This window comes from Gadus chalcogrammus, chromosome 21 (assembly GCF_026213295.1).
Source record: "Gadus chalcogrammus isolate NIFS_2021 chromosome 21, NIFS_Gcha_1.0, whole genome shotgun sequence".
Lineage (NCBI taxonomy): Eukaryota > Metazoa > Chordata > Actinopteri > Gadiformes > Gadidae > Gadus > Gadus chalcogrammus.
This window is the reverse complement of record NC_079432.1, coordinates 20,130,628-20,153,686: the sequence shown is the minus strand read 5'-3', so window position 1 is coordinate 20,153,686 and position 23,059 is coordinate 20,130,628. Positions and strand designations below refer to the sequence as shown.

The following is a 23,059-nucleotide window of genomic DNA, read 5'->3' as shown; positions in this document are numbered from 1 at the left end:
GAGTGTCAAACAATTCATTTTGAATTCGATAAACATCCTATTGCTACATAAGTATGCAAAATGACCCACGTTACCAAGAAAAATGCAAAAAAGACAGTGAAGCTTAGATTATATAAAGTTGGACTTAATTCCTTCTCCATCCAACCCATAGCCACCTCTGTTTACTGGTCTGCTCTTCTGTTGTTCTTGTTCATGAATACATTTATTTTACATGAAAAAGTAAAGAAAGATCTTACAGATCACAACACCTTTCACCAGAGGTCCGTAAGTAAGATATCTCTACTTAAACTCAAGTATGTCTTTCTAGTACTCTACACGACTGTTGCCTCCATTCCCGCACACCTTGGTTCCAGCTCCTTTGCAACTCTCTTGGCCTTGTTCCACTCCTCCCCCTCCATGAAGACGTCGATGGCCTCTTTCACCAGCTCCACGTTGAGGTACAACTCTGCTGCCTGCCTCCCCCAGGAATCATCCAGACATAAGGAGAGGATCGATGGATGGAGAGGAGAGCAAGGGGTGAGGCGGATCAGTGCGGTGGAGTTCGCAAGGACGACGTGTGTGTGTGTGTGTGTGTGTGTGTGTGTGTGTGTGTGTGTGTGTGTGTGTGTGTGTGTGTGTGTGTGTGTGTGTGTGTGTGTGTGTGTGTGTGTGTGTGTGTGTGTGTGTGTGTGTGTGTGTGTGTGTGTGGACTCACAGCGCTGTATTTCCTGAGCTTGGCCAGACAGGGTCCCACATCACGGACCACCTCAGCAGCTCGCTCTCTGCTCAGGAATTTGATTGACAGCTCAGCAGCCTGGGAAGACACGTGTGTACATGACATCATCATGTCTTATTGTTTCATCTGCAGAATTGTGTAGCTCAGTGCCACAACAATACATAGTATACCATACTAATATAATGGTTAAACTTAAACCAGTACTCTTACTCAAGTAGCAAGTAAGGATATGTTGACGCTAAGACCAGCACTCTGATTCAAACAGGTCAAGTTATGTTAAAGCTCAGACCAGCACTCTGAGTCAAGCAGGTCAGGTTATGTTAAAGCTCAGTCCAGCACTTTGCCTCAAGCAGGTCAGGTTATGTTAAAGCTCAGACCAGCACTTTGCCTCAAGCAGGTCCGGTTATGTTTCCGCCTGCCTAAAGAGAGTGCTTCCAGTGTTTCCCTCACGTTCACACAGCAGCGGCACGCCGCCGCTGCTGAATTTTCTCCGCCGCTGCAATAAAAATCCTTCTCCTCATTTTTATTTTTTTTATTTTTTTTACGTAGCTCCTTTTAGAAAAATGTACAGCGCGTAACGTCAATTGCGCAGCACGCGGCACATCGTCACGTAACCAACATCAAAGAAGAAAAATACACAGCAAGTGTGGCAGTTGTTGGCAGTAGGCTACCCTACACGGTTGCAAAGTTACATTGATTCTAGCAGTAGCGAGTGAAGCGGAAGATCAAAGAAAGAAGGAAAGAGAGAGAGACAGAGAGAGAGAGAGAGACAGACAGAGAGAGAGAGAGAGAGAGAAAGTAAGTTGCTAAAATGTGTCGCTACATGACCACCAGTGTTAAAAACCCTGAGCCCAATAATTTTATTGTATCTATAAACCGCAACCTCCGTGCCGTTTTTCCTCTAGTATTGTGTGTGTGTGTGTAGGCCTATGTGTGTGTGTGCGTGTTGTCGCTCTTTTTGGGATCACTCATAGCCTTTACAGGAGCTTATATCCAGTCAGGAATTTATAGCCTAGGTATTTTCGGGAACTTTGAAAAATGAATCCATAATCGTAGATCCGATGTTGTTCTTTATTGCCATATAAAATCCGTTTTCATCGTGTATTTTAGTTAGGGATTTATGCTAATCGCCTGTAAGCATGTGGTCATTAGCATAAATGCAGGGGAAAAACCTAAGGACTTCTTAAAAGATCATGAATAGTTTCTATTATGTATAACTTATATTTATTTTATAATTTTCTCATCACTTTTTGACTCCCAAGACTAAGAAGAAGTGTTTTAAGCAATAACAAGCTTATCATCGCTCTCTTGTCCTCTTCCCCTGACTCTCACTGTCTCACAAAGGAGCTGAGCTCACCTGAGGTCTATTTGTAGTGCTAAGGCTCACACTGATTGGTATTCAATTAGCTTTATTTTTTATTTTTCATGTGTGTGAGTCTGTGTTCTTTTCAAATTTTAGTTAGGTTTATAATTTAAAAAGATGTGTTTTGCCCATTGTTGCAGGAGATTTAATTTTTGAACAAAGTGTCTTATGTAAAAAACAGTCATGCTTTGGGCATAGCAACCATGTTTAGTGTTTAAGCATTAGGCAAAAATCTGTAAATAAATTGTGCAAATTATATATGCGTTGTGGCATTTTTTGTGTAAATATTACTATACAAAAATATAAAAATCTGTAAATGAAGACACAAAAGGCAAAGTTACAACACCAATAATCCCATCTACAGTAATACACAGGACTGTTTGAATTGGATTTAAGTGCATATTCTCCTCTCAAAGTGCACCAGATTCATGCATTCCAATGTAAAGGGTACAAAAAAATTTCGGCCGGGGGGGCATGCCCCCGGACCTCCATAGAGGGATCGGGGACCACACCACCGCTGCTGAAAAAAATCCTGCGGGAAACACTGGCTTCCCTACAATGGCGGTTCTACACGGGGGCCTACGGGGGCCCGAGCCCCTGTAGACAGGTCCCTGCCCCCCCCAGTGGCCCCCCGTGCTGACCAAATAAAACAATTAGGATTTTACTGATTTTACGGACATGCGACGCAGCGTTCTACAGGGGTAAATTAGACATCGCACCCCAACACAGAGGTGCTGCTGCTGGGTCAGTGAGAGCTCAGCGACTGCTCTGCGAGAAAGAGCCACGGTTTCTCCAAGGTAAGATTCCAAGGTAAGCAAAAGGACTTTCGTAAGTGACTTGTACTGTGTGTTGTTCTTGCATATAACCGTGTTACTGTAGTTCCTCACACTGATGATGAAATTAAGTTTGTAAATGTCTGGTGTCGATATATTTAGAAACTTAATCATATCTAAGCAAACTCATCGAAGCAGAAGCGAGTATCCAAATGTCAATATCCTTGGCAATTTCAATCTCATTGCTTCTATTGGTTGAGCCAAGTCATTTCATTTTCACCAAAATCTAGCGTTCGCCAAACCTTTTTCTTAACTTGGTGATCAAACAAACAAAACGTTTATTTCCTATTTATCTATCTTTAAAAAAAGGGTAAGGGTTAGCTAAAGTTAACTATACCACTTACTGTATTGAAATACTTTGTACCTTTCAATTCCCACAACAAAACAATGTTAATATTGCTATGCAATTTATTCTGTCTAATCTAGGGTTGGTTTGTCGCAGAGCACAATAAGAAATACTATAAACCCCAACCCCAAAACCACTCGCCTCTGCCATACCGCCAGACCCCGCCGCTGGAGTATGGTACCTCTAGACCCCCTGGCTCAGTACCCCTAGACCCCCTGGCTCAGTAACCCTAGACCCCCTGGCTCAGTACCCCTCAACCCCCTGGCTCAGTACCCCTAGACCCCCTGGCTCAGTACCCCTAGACCCCCTGGCTCAGTTCCCCTAGACCCCCTGGCTCAGTACCTCTAGACCCCCTGGCTCAGTACCCCTAGACCCCCTGGCTCAGTACCTCTAGACCCCCTGGCTCAGTACCCCTAGACCCCCTGGCTCAGTACCCCTAGACCCCCTGGCTCAGCTACAGTACCCCTAGACCCTCTGGCTCAGTACCCCTAGACCCCCTGTCCCAGCTACGGTACAGCCGCATTGGTCTTCATTTAATTTGATGTGTGTGTGTATCAGTGGCGGCTGGTGGTTTTTAAAGTGAGGGAGGAAGGACTGCGCGCTTGGTTGCCATTGGCCTGCTTGCACTGTTGGTGTATGGTGGCATAAGAATGTGAGACTCAAGTTGTTTCAGGGTGTTTTGGTGAACTACAAAATAGCAGGGAGGGAGTTATGTGAACAAAATGTATACAAAGCCAACAGTGGCATCACTGTAATTTGAGAAGGAAATTTAGCAAAGCATATTAGTCAAATCAGGCCTACTATTGATTTGTAAGAGTAAATAAAAAAATCTGGGCCTATTATTGGGCCTATTTTTGCCCTCACTGACTGAAGTTATTTAGCTATGTTTATTTTCAGTTACAATTGCTTGTAATGCTACCAGTAAGTCATGCGTACCTAGCAAACCATGTAGCACTCACAACACTGACGTTGCCATTACTTCTGATGACCTTGATTTTGGGAAGTGGTCTACCTCTTTCTGAATGAATGGAATGGTTTTTGTAATAAGACGTTAACAATGTCCTCCGTTTCCAATGTTTCCATTGTGCATTTAGGATCTCGCTATCGCAGATTTCACTTGCTCTGCGTCTCTCAGACTGAGCACCGCGGCAATGCAGACCGGGTTTGTTATCGACAGCGTTGCCAGATTGGGCAGATTTCCCGCCCAATGATAATTTTTCCAGCCTAACATGGTTAAAAGTAGCCCAATTGGGTGGGAAATTGGACCAATCTGGCAACACTGCTCAACATCCAGGGATCCTGCTTATTGGTTCATAGCGCAGACGGATAGATTTTTGCGCGAATCAGACCCCTTAAGGTCCCACCCACTCAGAGGAGGATTTTCCTCCTCTCTCCCATTGAAACCCATGTTATCCACCGGCCGCCAGTACTTTCGAGAAAATGAATGGGAGTGGACAGCGGCGAAGGGAGGACGTTCCTCCCTGAAGTAATTGTCAATAGGCGATAGGGGGTGCTAATGTCCCTTTACCTAGGGAAACGAACATTATATATTCAAAGGCAATAAAGTGGTCATATTTAAGGGCATTAATTCATTACAATAGTCGGGGCAATCTACATTTTTTATTCTCAACAATTTTAGGGAGGATCTTCCTCCCTCTCCTCAATGGAGAAGCCTCCACTGGTGTGTATAAGATATAAGTATAAGATAAGATATAAGTATAAGATAAGATAATAGTTTGTTACGAAGGTGCCTTTACAGCTGCGGGCGGAGTTCCCGTATTTGCATGTTTGGGTCACAGCATTTGTTGCCATGGTAACTCAACTGACAATAGTTTTTATCTTGGTATCTGAAACGAAAATTCTGGCATTCTTAACAAACGGTGTTAACCTGGATACCCAGCTCCTAGCAACAGGACCCTGATCTATACGTAAATATATATGTAATATATGTAAAACTATTTATGATAAACCAATGATGATGGATGCTTTTTGTTGCTTTGCATCATATCCAAGATATGGATTTAACTATTAGCCACCTGGCAATGTAAAGTCATTAATTAACATGCATTAAAAAACAAGATCTGTATAATTAAGCTAAACTCAACAATATATGTATTACAATCTAGTGGAATGTGGGGTGAACTACACACAACAAACAAAACACAAAATGTGGTATAGTAAAAACGACCTAACTAAAGAGACAATAACCACAGACAATATATATATATATATGTACCCATTATGAGTATAAGCCATGCGCATCGAGCCCCCTGGTTCTAAATTACCTTCATCCAGCACTTCTCTGTCAGGGCCGCGTTGGAGCTTTCCTTCACCCTGAGGTAACACTCCACCGCGCGGGTGAACTCTCCAGACTGCTCCCACTTCTGAGCCTGCTCCACCAACCCCTCAGTACCTCTACACACACACACACACACACACACACACACACACACACACACACACACACACACACACACACACACACACACACACACACACACACACACACACACACACTAATGAAGTTACAGTCTAAAGATCCTGTTCAGACCCCGAATAAATCCCCACCCTTATTGGATTTGATTAACCAATGATATCCAGTTCTATATTCACTTTTCCTATGAACTACAACACACACAGCTGAGCAAATGTTGTGAAGGAGATGAACAAGTGCCTGCGTGGCCGTGCTCAGACAGCACCCAAACCAGTGAGCAGTACCAACAGGTAACAAGCTGTTTGATACCACCTGTCTATGAAGCCTCACCAGATAACCAGCCGTTTGATACCACTGGAGGCCCTCCTACGACCCCCATTTGGCAAATCAGACCACAGCTCAGTACTGCTTCTGCCTTCCTATAGGCAGAGACTCAAACGTGACAGGCCAGTGACACGGACCATTCAGCGTTAGTCCGACCAATCAGACTCTGCATTACGGGACTGTTTCAGCACTACAGAGTGGGATGTGTTTAAGGACGATAATTTAAACACACACACAGACTCTGTGTTTTGCTACATTGGCAAATGCATTGATGACGTCGTGCCGCCCTGGGTTAATGGAGAAGTTCGAGCCAAACTTAAGGCACGGACTGCCGCCTACAACTCAGGTGATTTGGAGTACAAATCAAGTACAGCAAGTCCAGGTATGCGCTCCGGAGAAATATTAACAGTGCTAAGAGACAATACAGGGACAAAATGGAGTCCAACTTTGAGGGCTCCAACTCAAGATACATGTGGTCCGCCCTCAGAACAATAACAGACTGTCAAGGGACAAGGAGTGTGACTGAGGAAGTGTCTCCATCTCTCCTCCAGATGACCTTAACACAGCTTTGCACGTTTTGAGAGCTACTCTCCGGCTCAGGAAGTACAGATGGACCAGGACCCCTGCACACGAGCAATAACAAGGGCAGATGTGTGCAAATCCTTCAAAAGGATCAATCCACATAAGGGCCCTGGTCCTGATGGCACCCCTGGCCAGGCTCTCAAGGTGTGTGCAGATCAGCTGGCAGGTGTGTTGACAGCCATTTTCAACAAGTCACTGCTCCAGTCTGTGGTCCCCACATGTGTCAAAAAGTCCACCATCATTCCAATCCCCAAGAAGTCAAAAGCGTCCTGCCTCAACGACCACCGGCCAGTAGCACTCACCTCCATCGTCATGAAGTGCTTTTGCGGTTAGTCAAATCATTAATCACCTCCTCCCTCCCTGACTCACTGGACCCCCTGCAGTTTGCATAGAGGGCAAACAGGTCCACAGACAACGCCCTCACCCTCCACACTGAGTGCTGTTCATTGACTACAGTTCAACATTCAACCCCATTGTGCCCTCCAAGCTCGCTGTGAAGCTCAGGGACCTCGGGCTCAACACCGCCCTTTGTGACTGGATCCTGAGCTTCCTGACGGGCAGACCCCAGGCAGTGCGGAGAGGGAACGCCACATCATCCACCCAAACTCTGAACACCGGCGCACCCCAGGGTTGCGTGCTCAGCCCTCTCCTCTTCTCTCTGTTCACCCATGACTGCGTGGCCACACACAGCTCCAACACCATCGTCAAGTTTGCTGATTGACGACACAACCGTCATCGGCCTGATCACCGACGGCGACAAGACGGCGTACAGAGAGGAGGTGAGAGCCCTGACATTTTGGTGCCAGGACAACAACCTCCAGCTCAACCTCAGCAAAACTAAGGAGCTGATTGAGAACTACAGGAAGCGACAGGGACCCGGGCACGCCCCCCATCACCATCAACGGGACGACAGTAGAGAGGGTTAGCAGTCTCAAGTTCCTCGGGGTCCACATCAGCGAGGACCTGATCTGGACTCACCACACCGACGACATCACAAAGACGGCAAGACAGCGGCTCTTCTTCCTCCACAGGCTGAGGAGGTTCAACAAGGACACCAGGATACTCAACTACTACAGGTGCACCACAGAGAGTAACCTGAGCTGCCCAGCCCATCACCAGGACGGAGCTCCAATCCATGGAGGACCTCTACACTCAGCGCTGCAGGAAGAAGACTAACCAGATTATTAAAGATCCTCATCACCCCAGTAACAAACTGTTTCAGCTGCTCCCGTCTGGTAGATGCTACCGCAGCATCTGGTCTCCAACCCCCCAGACTCAGGGACAGTCTCATCCCACGGGCCATAAGACGGCTGAACTCCTGCACTACTTAGCTCACCACTATGACACTTTATAACTTGCCACTTTATAACTTGCCACTTTATACCAGTCGACATCTGGATAAACACGTCTGTTTATTTTTATGTTTATTTTTACATTTATTTAGTTTTGCATTTAGGTCTCTGCTCTCCTACTTGTGTTCCGCTTATACACTTACTTTTTATTATTATTCTTATTATAGATTTTTTATTATTTAAGTCTCAGCTTTCCTACTTGTGTTTCTCTTATATTTTTTCTTATATTGCATTGTTGAAGGAGCCCAAGACTAAAGAATTTCATTGCCAGCGACTGCTCTGTAATTGTTGTGCATATGACACTAAAACCATCTTGAAAATCTTAAATGAGTCTGATATTATGACATAAGTATTGGTGGACTGACAATCGACTTCCTTTTGGGACATGGTGGAGGCCGGCTCCTTATGAGGTTGTAGCCTGGTTGTGTAGTGTAGTGCACCCGATCCCAACACTCCCCTGGGGTCTCACCGCGGGCCCTGCTTGGCAGCCTCTGAATCGTACTCCTCCTGCAGGAGGGCCAGCTTACTGGGCAAGTACTCCTTACACAGCCGCATGGCATCGCTCCACATCCCTGCATCCTGGGGACGACAAACACCACAGACTGGAGGAACATCCTGGGGACAACACACACCACAGACTGGAGGAACACCCTGGGGACAACACACACCACAGACTGGAGGAACACCCTGGGGACAACACACACCACAGACTGGAGAAACACCCTGGGGACAACACACACCACAGACTGGGGGAACACCCTGGGGACAACACACACCACAGACTGTCTGGAGGAACATCCTGGGGACAACACACACCACAGACTGGAGGAACATCCTGGGGACAACACACACCACAGACTGGAGAAACACCCTGGGGACAACACACACCACAGACTGGAGAAACACCCTGGGGACAACACACACCACAGACTGGGGGAACACCCTGGGGACAACACACACCACAGACTGTCTGGAGGAACATCCTGGGGACAACACACACCACAGACTGGAGGAACATCCTGGGGACAACACACACCACAGACTGGAGAAACACCCTGGGGACAACACACACCACAGACTGGAGAAACACCCTCTGGACAACACACAACAGACTGGAGGAACATCGACATTGGCAACGGAACACCGTTGCCAATTAAGGAGATTCAGAGCACCTGAGGAACAGGTGGAGAAGCAGGGCTTAAATAGCCCGCTTCTCCACTCATTCGGGGCTCTCCCAGCCATGTGACTCCTTACGGAGACCGGTCCTCGTGGGTGACGGGATTCCACCCACGATGGATGGGACCGTTGATTCCGCCCAGGTTTTTACGTTCTTTTGTAATTTGAGAGACTTTGTGTTTCTCAAGGTTTTGGATTAAACATGCCTTTTTGGCTTTACCCCACGAAATTGTGTCCTGTTTGGGAGGTGGTGGTTCGCTCACCGTGCCAGGTTGCCACACTATGCACCAGCAGACCAAAAATAATAATAATAATAATAATTATAATAAATAACACTGTTCAGACATGTGACATTTACATACTGTGTTGTAGTATTAAAGCCAGATGGGGCCTTTCTACCTTGTAGTCTTAAACAGCCAGCCTGGGTCTTTCTACCTTGTAGTCTTAAACAGCCAGCCGGGGCCTTTCTACCTTGTAGTATTGAACAGCCAGCCGGGGTCTTTCTACCTTGTAGTCTTAAACAGCCAGCCAGGGTCTTTCTACCTTGTAGTCTTAAACAGCCAGCCGGGGCCTTTCTACCTTGTAGTATTGAACAGCCAGCCGGGGTCTTTCTACCTTGTAGTATTGAACAGCCAGCCGGGGTCTTTCTACCTTGTAGTATTGAACAGCGGGCCGGGGTCTTTCTACCTTGTAGTATTGAACAGCCAGCCGGGGTCTTTCTACCTTGTAGTATTGAACAGCGGGCGGGGGTCTTTCTACCTTGTAGTATTGAACAGCCAGCTGGGGCCTCTGGGCCCGGAGTAGGAAGGCCTCGGCCTTCTGAAAGTCCTTCTGGTCAAAGCAGGACTTTGCCTGGCCCACCAGAACCTCTCCCACACTGTCCGGGTCATGACCCTCAGCTACACGCTGCGCACCGGCCCAGTCCTGGTTGTGTTCGTACCTATAGGACGGACACACACACACACACACACACGAATGAATAGGAATATATATAATATGAATAAGTGTTCTGTGTTTGTGGGGTGGGACTGGAAGCACAGAATTGCAGATTAATTGCTTCAAAACGTCATAATAGCATAAAACTGTTTTTGAAAATGGCATTAGCTTTGCAGGCACATGTTGTACAAGTGGTCAGATACATAATAATAATAATACATTTGATTTAACAGCGCCTTTCAGGTCACTCAAGGACACTTTACAAATTTAAAACAATTTAAAACAAGGGCAAACAAATAACAAAACCATTAAAAGTGCAAGTAAAAAAAAAAAAAAAAAAAAAAAAAAAAAAAGTGTTGCTTACACATAGCGTGTAAGCAACACTTAGCATATTGCTAATGTGTGGTGCTGGTATTATACCTGAACTCAGCATGTTACCAATGTGTGGTGCTTCTATTATACCTGAACTTAAAATGTTGGTGTTAAAATGTGTCGTTCCAGGCTTACAGCTGACAGACAATTGAATGTGGACTTACATCAGCACCGCTTCCTTGGGCTTCCCGGCCTTGATGAACTCCGACTCCGCCTCTTGAAACTTGCCCTTTAAATATAAATATGGATAGCACGCAAGAATAGCATGAAACATTTGACTTTTAGTGGAAGGCGGGTTTCCAGAGGGTGAAAACCACAAAAATAGGTTCAGAACAGACTGAGGGATTACTACTTGACCTAGAGTTAATGGAAGGAGTTTATTCAGAGTGGGCCTGAAGTGTGAATGAAAATGATCTATAAGCAGAAGTAGCCTGAGAAAGATTAGACTAAATATTCAGTAGTGGTAAATAAATGTGGGTCTCCCACAATGCTGACAAACCCAAAATGGTTAAAAATCTATTTTCATCTTTTTTGAATGAGGTTGAAATGTTAATGTATTTAATCTCTATTAATAAAAGGCCTATGGGTAGGCCATAGATCCTCATGATAAAGAACATCTTTATTGAATGAACAGAGTAAGAGTCTAAGGAAGGTAAGACAAAGGGGTGGTTCACTGCGGGGGTCCACCTCGTCTTCCAGATACATGGCGTGCTTCAGGTGGATCTCTGGGACCTTCTGTTTGTTCGCCAGACGGGCTAACTCAAAGGCAAAGTCGAAGGAGCTGAGGATGGGAACCATACCACCAAATGCATGACATTAGGTTACGTCATTTATGAGCAAGTAATCAATTTCAACCGTGTGTTATTCTGAGTAGCCGTCAAGTGGACATTATTAACACGACAAAAAAGTCACAATCAATTAAAAGGAGAAGGCGCAATAAGGGGATGGACAGAAATCTGTCATTAACTTCACATTAACTTACTAATTATGTTCTGTTCTTTAAAGAGCTGACCCTGTTAGCCTGCTGTCCATGTAGCCCAGCATGTGACCAAAGAACATACACCTACATTACAGCGCAGCGGAGTGCATAAAACTATACATGACTTTGATATGTTTATTCTTATACCATCCCATGTTTTCCTGACAAGATATTGGGTAGGTTTGTAGTGGTTACATCCCTCTAGCGGTATAGTAAGGTGTAGTAACCACCGCTATGTGGGCTGGTAGACCCCCAGCTGGTTCTTCCCGGTACACACCAGTTGTCTGAAGCAAAGTCGATGGCGTAGTCGGTGAGGCTGAACTTGTTGAGCAGCTTGACTGCAGCCTCTCCCCCAAGGCTCCGGGCCCACAGGTAGGCCACCTGCTTCTGGGCCCCGGGGCCCCCATGGCCCTTAGCCACCTGACCACACACAGGAACAGGTTATGAGCCAAACACACACACACTGAGAAATACAGAACCACACACACACACACCAAGAAGTATAGAGCCACACACAAATGCACACACATAGAAGTACAGACACTCTGAATGAAGACGTGCAGACCCACATACACACACACACAGAAGTACAGAGCCACATACACAGACAAAAACAAGTACAGACCCACACACAGAAGTACAGAGCCACAAACACACAGATCTGCAGACCCCCCCCCCCTCCCCCCCCCCCCCCCCCCCCACACACACACACACACACAGAAGTACAGAGCCACATACACAGACAAAAACAAGTACAGACCCACACAAACACACACAGAAGTACAGAGCCACAAACACACACACACACACACACACACACACACACACACACACACACACACACACACACACACACACACACACACACCACACACACACACACACACACACACACACACACACACACACACACACACACACACACACACCCTGTATGCCTCCTCCCACATGTCTCCGGCACGGTACATGTGCACTGCAGCTTTCCACTCCTCGGCCTCCAGGTAGTGGTGCTCTGCTTCCACCATCCTCGCCTCACCTTCCAGCTCCTGGAGGAGATACAGTCACCAGGCCTCAACTTCCTGGTGCACTACACTAGAGGAGATACAGTCACCAGGCCTCAACATCAACCTGGTACATTACGCTAGAAGAGATACAGTCACCAGGCCTCAACATCAACCTGGTACATCACGCTAGAAGAGATACAGTCACCAGGCCTCAACATCAACCTGGTACATCACGCTAGAGGAGATACAGTCACCAGGCCTCAACATCAACCTGGTACATCACGCTAGAAGAGATACAGTCACCAGGCCTCAACATCAACCTGGTACATCACGCTAGAAGAGATACAGTCACCAGGCCTCAACATCAACCTGGTACATCACGCTAGAGGAGATACAGTCACCAGGCCTCAACATCAACCTGGTACATCACGCTAGAGGAGATACAGTCACCAGTCCTCAACATCCTCCTGGTACATTACGCTAGAAGAGATACAGTCACCAGGCCTCAACATCAACCTGGTACATTACACTAGAAGAGATACAGTCACCAGGCCTCAACATCAACCTGGTACATCACGCTAGAGGAGATATAGTCACCAGGCCTCGACATCCTCCTGTTACATTACGCTAGAAGAGATACATTCACCAGGCCTCAACATCAACCTGGTACATCACGCTAGAAGAGATACAGTCACCAGGCCTCAACATCATTCTGGTGCATTACACTAGACGAGATACAGTCACCAGGCCTCAACATCATTCTGGTGCATTACATTAGAGGAGATACAGTCACCAGGCCTCAACATCCTGGTAAATTAAGCGAGAGGAGATACAGTCACCAGGCCTCAACATCCTGGTGCAAGACGCATACAATCACATTGGAGTAATAGTGCTGCCCAGCAGCCTAATAAAACAGTCCCAGTAGATTTCCCATATCAAAGTGCTCCCAAAAGGTTTCCCATCAGTCTTCTGACCTTACCTTGGCCAGGTGGAGGTGGGTTTCCTTCAGCAGGTCGGGATGGTGCCTGGCAACAAGGCGGATCATGTCCTCGAAAAGCCTCTTCTTCTTATACATGGTGATGGACAGGTCGGGCTGTTTCACAGCTGCAAACAGCCTGTCCAGACACACACACACACACACACACACACACACACACACACACACACACACACACACACACACACACACACACACACACACACACACACACAGACACACACACACACACACACACACACACACAATGTTTGTGTGTAAATAAAAATGATTGGATGTCTCACCAGCCTGTACACCTACATACAAGGCTACCTTCATTGGGCAGGATCTCAGTCTGCACAAGGCTAGGCAGACCTAGAGCTAAAGCCAGCAAGCTAGTCACCTACTTTTGGGGAGTGGCTATGGAGGGAGGTCTGAATGCAGGGGTGGGATTCAATTGTTGGATACTCTGAAATGCCAGCTTACTCTGGCTGGTTAGACAAAGAGCTGGTTTCACATTGAGTTTATTTGATATAGTATTGTCCTTTTGATCGGTTGGTCAACACTAATCTGTTTACACTTAATGTACAAGCAGCCCTCAGTGTCCTGCGACGAAAACCTCTTCTCTAATCGGTTTGAGGGTTCATTACAGCGTTAGCAGACTCTAGCCCGTGTGGGCAGTGTTGGACACGGAGCATCCCTAGAGTCTTTATTGGGCTTGGGAAGTAAAAAGAAGAAAAAAAAGAACTGGCACAGGTGAGCCATTTAAACAGCTAACATCGCAGCTTTTGTGTTTCAATTCACAGCAGGCAGTTACTGTTTCAGTTCAAGCTTTTAGTGAATGAATCAGTCGACCCCGCGCACCGCATTATGGGCTTCAGCGTAGATTAAAACAACACTAGGCATCGCTACGTGCTGAACACTCAACATAAGAGTTACCTCTCTGCCTCCTTGTATTTCCCCTCTCTCTCCAGGTCCTGAGCTCGGCTCAGATACAGGGCCGACACTTGGTCAGCACTCATGCACTCCTCTGCCAGCTGTGGACACACACACACAGTCCAGTGAGCTGCAGACACCGGCAGTGTTGGGCGAAAATGGTTTTCATTATAATGCCAGCAGATGTTACGTTACAATATCACTTTGGGTCTGAGGTCAAATATTATAACTTGTTACTTTTACGTTATTTTGCGTGTGGTGTTAATACATGTAGTAAATGATAAAACAGGAATTAAAAACATTAAACACGTTCGGCTTACTTGATGACGCGTTACTTGACACAAGTGTAATAATAATATCAAAATTATATTCTATCATTTGACACTGACTTCTTTTTCTTCTGTGTGTGCACTGACCTTATGAGCCTCCTCCCAGCGCCCGCACAACGTGTACATGTCTATAGCGTCTTTAATGTGACCTCCCTTCACAAACAGCCTCTCAGCCACCTGCAGAGGTTAACAAAACACTATGATGAAGAATAATACGTAATGATACTATATATAAATATATTAAAATAACCCACTATGATACATCTGATAATAACATTATCATTTACACTATGATACATCTTCTTACAACATATAATAATAAAATACATATGATAATAATACATTATCATACACATCCTGATGCATCTTCTACTAACACATTATAATAAATAACACACTATGGTACATCTAATAACATATTATGAATGCATTACATCTGATAATAACCTTAACACATGATCATACACGATGATATATCTGATAATATACATTATGATTATCTTACACTTAATTATGACATATAATATGCTAATATATAAAAATACATTGTTATATAATAGATTATAAAATATAGTTAGATTATGGAGTATAGATTATGACAATACATTGTGAAATATAATAATAATAGATTATGATAAATATTAAAATCATATAAGATGTTATACATTGTAATAATAGTTTATGATATTTATGATCATAATATCTGATGATATATTTGATGTATATGTGTGTGTGCGAATGGTTTAAGTGCTGGGAGAGAGAATTGAGGATGGGCCGGTTAAAGATGCAGTTGTTCTTTATAATAACTGGGCAGTAACTGGACCGCCATTGGAAACAAACCACAGAGTGAGACCAGACAGAACGGACTGAGAGGGGAAACAAACCACAGAGTGAGACCAGACAGAACGGACTGAGAGGGGAAACAAACCACAGAGTGAGACCAGACAGAACGGACTGAGAGGGGAAACAAACCACAGGGTGAGACCAGACAGAACGGACTGAGAGGGGAAACAAACCACAGAGTGAGACCAGACAGAACGGACTGAGAGGGGAAACAAACCACAGAGTGAGACCAGACAGAACGGACTGAGAGGGGAAACAAACCACAGAGTGAGACCAGACAGAACGGACTGAGAGGGGAAACAAACCACAGAGTGAGACCAGACAGAACGGACTGAGAGGGGAAACAAACCACAGAGTGAGACCAGACAGAACGGACTGAGAGGGGAAACAAACCACAGAGTGAGACCAGACAGAACGGACTGAGAGGGGAAACAAACCACAGAGTGAGACCAGACAGAACGGACTGAGAGGGGAAACAAACCACAGAGTGAGACCAGACAGAACGGACTGAGAGGGGAAACAAACCACAGAGTGAGACCAGACAGAACGGACTGAGAGGGGAAACAAACCACAGAGTGAGACCAGACAGAACGGACTGAGAGGGGAAACAAACCACAGAGTGAGACCAGACAGAACGGACTGAGAGGGGAAACAAACCACAGAGTGAGACCAGACAGAACGGACTGAGAGGGGAAACAAACCACAGAGTGAGACCAGACAGAACGGACTGAGAGGGGAAACAAACCACAGAGTGAGACCAGACAGAACGGACTGAGAGGGGAAACAAACCACAGAGTGAGACCAGACAGAACGGACTGAGAGGGGAAACAAACCACAGAGTGAGACCAGACAGAACGGACTGAGAGGGGAAACAAACCACAGAGTGAGACCAGACAGAACGGACTGAGAGGGGAAACAAACCACAGAGTGAGACCAGACAGAGCAGATTGCCAGGGGAAAGCATGTTTTTATCATGTGCGAAGGGGCTCTCCCATCCTGCGATTCGTTTTTTGCACGATAGGGGTGGATTGGTTTTCTTTCGTCTTTGTGTGGTTAGTAAAGCGATAACCTTTTCCTGTAATTAACCAAGGTGATTGCTGTATAGTTGATCTTTAAAGAGTGGGGAAAGTATTTCGGAAAGTAAGTACTTAGGATTTAGGATTACTGATGGACATCATTTTGCAGGTTTTACAGTATGTGCAGACCAAGGAAGGAACTGAACGCAACAAAACGTGTGGCAAGACAAAAACTAGAGCTAAGTGGAGGCACGTAGAAGCTCACTGCCCTCTACCTGGTAGTCCTGTACAGAGGCGTAGTGCTGTGCGATCTTCAAGTAGTACTTCCCAAACGACTGGTCCTCCTGGAGCTCCAGCAGGTGGACAGCCTTCTTCCACTGGCGCGCTGCGATGGCTGCCTCCATGGCCTTCATGGAGGAGCTGAACAGTGGAAGGGAAACATCGGCTATCATAAGACATTCTGGAAGGAAAGCATTTGGTTTATGCATCTGATCTTTGGAGGACAGACTGTCTGTCTGTCTGTCTTCCCAAGATCAGATCTGTCTCTTTTTTGGTCTCTTTTTATTATCAATATATGTGGATGCAAATATAGTCGGGGTCATAACATTACCAATTGAACAACTAATATGTATGCTAGGAAAAGGTGTAGCATGACTCCTGAACTAAGCTAGGTGTCGTACCCAGCGATGGACATGACTCCTGAACTAAGCTAGGTGTCGTACCCAGCGATGGACATGACTCCTGAACTAGGCTAGTCGTCGTACCCAGCGATGGACATGACTCCTGAACTAGGCTAGGTGTCGTACCCTGCTTCGATGAAGTGGTTAATGGCGGCGTCCATTTGCTTCTGTTGCACCAGGTGGTCACCCCACGCCTCCTCCAGCCTCACCACCTCACTTGGGAAGGAAACACGAGACAGTTCCACCGCTGATGGGAGTGGGAGAGAGGGAGAGTGTAATGAATCTAAATCTAACAGTTATATCTTGGGTGATGTTTAGTGTATACTCCTTTTTATATACACCCCCATTAGAAACAAGCGCCCTCTGCGGAGGTCTAGACACATACCTTTCCTGAAGGTGTTCCCTTTGCGGTAACACTCCAGAGCTCTCTGTTTATTGCCGATCATGTCATACAGGTCACCCGCCTAGAAAAAGGATTGGAGTTCAGAGGAATTCATTTGATGAGTGCTGCATGCAGCGCTCAACTATTGTTCTTCTTAAGTTTTATTCTTTCTTTCTTTATTGTTCTCTAAAAACTTTGGGACCTATCTCCTTCCTAAATTTTTACCTAGAGATTCCAATCCATTCCAATTTTGAAATGTTCATATTAGCTTGGAATTGTGCAATTATTATCATTATTTTTTTTAATATTTTATACTTTTTAAGATATTCTACTTGTATAATACTATTATTTACAATGGAAGTCAATGGGAGGACAGCGGAGCCGTCCGCCCATTCTCTGACACTTACTACTTCAGACTTTGTAACGTGGTCAATATTGTTAACCTTCGTTCAAAGGTTTAGCAAATCAACACACTTGTATCTTCAATAATCTGAAAACAGAATTTCGATTACCTTTATCGAGGGATTATCAGTCTACGTCACTCTACGTCACTCCCCGCTCTATGCGCATGTCATTGGCAGAAAGAGAGGAGAGCGACAAGAGCCGCAATCATGTCTTGTTCTGCGGTTGGTTGCACAAACCCTTTTAATAAGACTGATTATCCCATTTATTCTACTTCTTGCTTGCCAACATAATAAAAAAATTCAAATACTTTAATAATTATGGTTTTCCTTATTCGTATTGCATGCTTATTAAATGTATACTCTGTTTGACTTCATCTCCCTCAAAAAGTAGCCCCCTTTAATTACGATCGATCAAACATGTTTTCGACGCCTCGAAGGGCATTATCCCGCCTTTACCATGGTCACTTGCCAAGGAAAAGAAAACAAGATAATTCATTTATATTTTCATGCGTTTAACAATCCAAATATAAAGTTTTTCACATAAATAGGACGGACCGTAGCTACAACTTGGCAACGGGAGGTATTCTAGTCCGCTGAGCTACGAGCCAGAGAACTAACGTTATGGATTGTACATATCTATAATTCGAAATTCGTTACAGCCTTTATACCACAGATACTCTAGGGTCTATAGCATATAACGGTGTTGTCTGATTACAGTTTAATTCATTTTTCACAATTTATCAGCTCTCGTTTTGAAGAATAATCACCTCGCCATTCGAAATTCGTCCTAGCCTTTATACCACAGATACTATAGGGTATATAGCATCTAACCACATATTCTCATTACAGTTTAATGTAACAGTAAGCTTACAAAATCGCTAATTAACACCGCAACTGCAAATTAACCACACAGAGATAATGTGTTGATAAACAAATAATCCCCCTATACTTTTTTCAAAATCTTTTAAATCTGTTCAAGTTCCATGTCGGCTTGTTTTCAGTTGGTCTCATTGTTTACTCTGAGGTTAGAGCGTGAGGTTAGTGCATGTTTACATTGTTTACTCCATTTAGACTTTTGAACTTTTGTTCCAATCCCTTCACTGGATTTCAGCCATTTAACGTTTCTTCATGTCACCCCTGCCCTGTATCTACACTACATTCTAAAAAGTCCAAAGCTAGAATGGTATCTGTTGTAACAGAAAAGGTAATGCTAAGATCACATCACATTAGGTAGCGGTCAGCAACACCTACCCTCTCAAAGAACTCCCCCTTGATGAGTGCGGCTGTGATGCGGTTCACCACGTCGCTGCTGCTCGTGATGTCCGGCTGGCTGATGGCTAGCCGGGCGGCCTTGGCTGGGAGGCCCGCCTTAAGGTACAGACTGATGGCTCCCTGGTAGTCGCCCTCCCTCTCCTTCATCTCCCCGGCCATCTCGTCCTGGGACGTCTCTGTCAGCCAGCGGTAGTAGTTCAGACGGAGAGCGTCCAGCTCTGGATGGGCCTGAGAAGTATTGGCTTGGTTTTCATAGGCAGGCGTCTTTAGAACGGGGTCACTCATTTATTAAAGGGGGCTGGCGTCTTTTCATTGTGCCATTTCCCCCGATTTGAAGTCAAATTATTTTCCTATGCTAATATTTCCACCTCAGCACCAATTGCTCTCCAATGAACAGTTGTAGGATGTCAGAAGGGGTCCCTACGCGTCTCTGAGAGTCCCTGCCTGTTTGAGGGCTGAGCTACTGGATGTGGCTCTACTAGATCTAGTCTCACCTTGACTAGCTTGGTGTATTATTACCTTAGCCTCAGCCACAGCAATGCACTCCTCCCACATGTGCAGCTGCTGGTACATCTCAATGGCTTCATCAGTGGCGTTCTGGAGAAAGGCACAGGGACAAGGGCTTCAAAATCAGTTATATACCTCGACCTAAATACCAATAAATCATACATTTTAATGCAACGATCAATGTCAATCAATCCAACAACTATTTAGCACTGAACTGGACGCATTCAGTCACATTCAATTGTTTGAAATGTTTACCAGTGTTGTTCTTTTAAAGATGATGATTCATTTTCAAAAACTGGGTTAGGCTGAAATTTTCTTTGATGCAATGATATTCATTTAATTTGCACACACATGAACGGAAACTACAGAGCTAGGCCTACGCAATTTCAATTAAAAAACCTGTTTGTTGATTTTTCCTGCTTTCCTCCCGCATGTCTTGTTAGATATAACATCCACTAAAATATTTTAAAAAATCGTGTTTTGTAGCCTATGTATTATTGCAACTGTGTGTATTAATTGCATCAATTCAAATGGTTGAATATGCCTATACAGGCTATTCAATTGCTAAACTAGCAAAATGGCCTATAACAAAAAAATATATATGCGGCCCAAGACAGCTATCAAAACCCCATTTCTAACCAAAAATGGCCCTTTACAAAGAAAGGGTTGCCGACCTAACCAAACATGTACACAAAATAAAGCATTTTAAATATCCTTCCTTAGTGAATGTATCATGATGTGTCTGAACCTCTCTCACTACAAGAATAGCAGAATGCCAACGAATGTTGCTTTAGTAAATACAACCATCACTATTGAGTCTTAAATACAAGAATGTTGCCAGTCACCACTGTCAATTAAGCCCAGGCACATCGGAGAACATTGCTACTATTAGGTAAAGGGTGGTTTAAGAAGCAGGTTCCAGGTCTGACGCCACACCGACCTGTTCCAGGTAGTACATCTCAGCCAGTTTAAAGTTCTTGTCCAGCAGAGCCAGGCGGGCTTGTACCTGGTAGTGGCCGGAGCCGTCCCCTCCCTGCACACAACAAAACAGAAGCTTCCTTATTAGACTATGGTAGCTGTAGAAGTGTCATAATTATAGTTCAAGATTCTAAACGTACTTCAGCTTAAAAAGCTGGATTTGTGAGGTAATTAGTTTAATATAATGGCAGAAGAAGAAGTGGATACCAGACCACTTTTTGTGGGGAATTAAATGTCCTTGTGTGAAGGGATGTCTAATGTCCTGCTAGGTGTACTGTGTAAGGAAGAGGTCTGTAAGGGAATACGCACGGTATCCTGGGACACCTGGTCAGCAATGGTATTGGTTTGGTGGAGGAAGCGCACGGTGGAGACATCGCCTAAGGCAGCAAAACATCTAGGCGTGACACAGAAGGAAGGAAAATATAAAAATGAGGAAGTCAGGGAAAGGAAGAGCAAGCAAATACAGAGCAAATAGAAAAAAAATTAAAGCAAAATAAAAAGTCAAGGACAAAGCTAAACAAATATATCGAGTTCAAATTAAAAGTGCTGGAAAACGTTCTGTCATAACCTCCAATCAATCTTAAATGAGAACAAGATACACAAAAATACTATATCTTATACTTTACCAATACCATTCATAATTGGCAAGGAATTGGTCGGACTATTTCAACTTTACGTGTCGCATCATGTGCATTTTCTGAAGTAAATGTGTGTGGTTGCATGAGCCAACTCATCGTTTGAGCAACATTCTGTGAGTATGCTAGCGAAACTAACGTGCTAGCACGACAAGTTGGAAGTCCCTGGGCCACTCTGAAGCAGACTAGTGATTGGTTGAATAATGGGGGTTATCATTTTCGTTTGATTGCAAGTTGTAGCCTCCTATTGCCAAAGCAGTTCTTTCTTTTTTGGAGACCTGCTAACACGCTGTTTCTACACATGTAACAACTTTGACAACCCTGATTTGTTCACCTTCTGAATGGTTGAAGCCAGTGTCTTTCACCATGGACTTCCATTATACCTGCAACAGTGGTCATTTGAAATTGAGACTGTCACATCAAGTTTTCCAAATGACAGAGAGGTGATGTCCTTGATAGTAGATAATAGATCTCTGAGGCTCTGTGCGTTCACATCAAACGGGGCGACACGACTCCATACAAAGTCAATGTAGAGACGCATATCAGGTGACATTTGTCGCTATAAAAACCTGGAGCAAGATTTGAATTGTGGCGCGCCTTGAACGCCTTGTCACGTGCAAGCGCGTTCACGAGGATTTGCAACGCGACACTTTCGCTCGAGTTGAAATATTTGAACTTTGCCGCGACATTCGCGTGATGCCAGCCAATCAGTGTCACTCCCTGAGTGATGTAACGTAACAGCCAATCAGCGTTCAACCGGCCAACCGTTCCCTGCAGTGCAGTCCGGGGTGAACCGCAGCATGGAGGAGAAAGTGATTGTTGCCGTTTGCAGCTCTATATATAGTATAATATTATATAATATAATTACAGTTTCCGCGCCCACGTTGCGTGCACTTAACCTCTAGTTGGGGTCGGCTTAGCTCAGGAGGTAGAGCAGTTGTCTTGTAACCGAAAGGTTGCTAGTTCGATCCCCAGCTCCTCCTAGCTGAGTGTTGATGTGTCCCTGAGCAAGACATTTAACCCTAACTGCTCCTGACGAGCTGGCTGTCGCCTTGCATGGTTGACTCTGCCGTCGGTGTGTCAATGTGTGTATTAACTGATGTAAGTCGCTTTGGATAAAAGCGTCTGCTAAATGCCCTAAATGTAAATGTAAAGTTGTAATTAAAACCATAGCTATAATGTGGAAACCCCAGTCGATAATGTAAGACATTCTTTCACCAATTTTTGCCGTGTTTGTATATCAGGAGATTCGTACCTGTTGTGATTCACACTTGATGCTTTATATGCGGACATCGATGCCGTTTAGACATCGGTAGTAGAATCAACGGGGGTTTAGGGGAGTGGCTTGCAAGGGGCGGGATATGACGTAGGGTCTAAGTTCGAAAGAGGTGAGATAAGTGTGACCGCTGTCACTGTAATTTGTTTTGATTTGACCATAGACAAAACGGAGGCAGAACGGGCAGCACTCATCGCAGTTAGGGTCATCATCTTAAATGTTAAATGTTTAGTAAGTAAGTAAGTAAGTTTTATTTATAGAGCACATTTACACACAGCATATACTGACAAGTGCTGTACAATAAGATATACAACAACACAAAAATACATAGAGGTCATAATAATACAAAGGGGGAACATTCATTTCCAGGGCATACCACACAGACATGAACAGGAGGTAGGCTAAAAAG

General features: G+C 44.8%; 1 protein-coding gene across 1 annotated transcript in view; it reads right to left on the bottom strand.

The window, feature by feature from the left end:
- Positions 1-23,059, bottom strand: part of ift172 (intraflagellar transport 172) — a 71,877-nt gene that overhangs the window by 13,862 nt on the left and 34,956 nt on the right. Inside the window, exons 19-37 of the mRNA XM_056581939.1 lie at positions 21,049-21,133; positions 20,702-20,794; positions 19,774-19,851; positions 19,234-19,482; positions 17,582-17,660; positions 17,323-17,443; positions 16,792-16,936; positions 14,745-14,834; positions 14,332-14,429; positions 13,396-13,531; positions 12,342-12,458; positions 11,690-11,832; positions 11,121-11,214; positions 10,598-10,662; positions 9,885-10,065; positions 8,419-8,528; positions 5,543-5,672; positions 695-793; positions 343-452 (exon numbers count right to left, since the gene is read on the bottom strand). Coding sequence (XP_056437914.1) covers positions 343-452; positions 695-793; positions 5,543-5,672; positions 8,419-8,528; positions 9,885-10,065; positions 10,598-10,662; positions 11,121-11,214; positions 11,690-11,832; positions 12,342-12,458; positions 13,396-13,531; positions 14,332-14,429; positions 14,745-14,834; positions 16,792-16,936; positions 17,323-17,443; positions 17,582-17,660; positions 19,234-19,482; positions 19,774-19,851; positions 20,702-20,794; positions 21,049-21,133 — 2,223 coding nt within the window. The remainder of the gene's footprint in view (positions 1-342; positions 453-694; positions 794-5,542; positions 5,673-8,418; positions 8,529-9,884; positions 10,066-10,597; positions 10,663-11,120; positions 11,215-11,689; positions 11,833-12,341; positions 12,459-13,395; positions 13,532-14,331; positions 14,430-14,744; positions 14,835-16,791; positions 16,937-17,322; positions 17,444-17,581; positions 17,661-19,233; positions 19,483-19,773; positions 19,852-20,701; positions 20,795-21,048; positions 21,134-23,059) is intronic.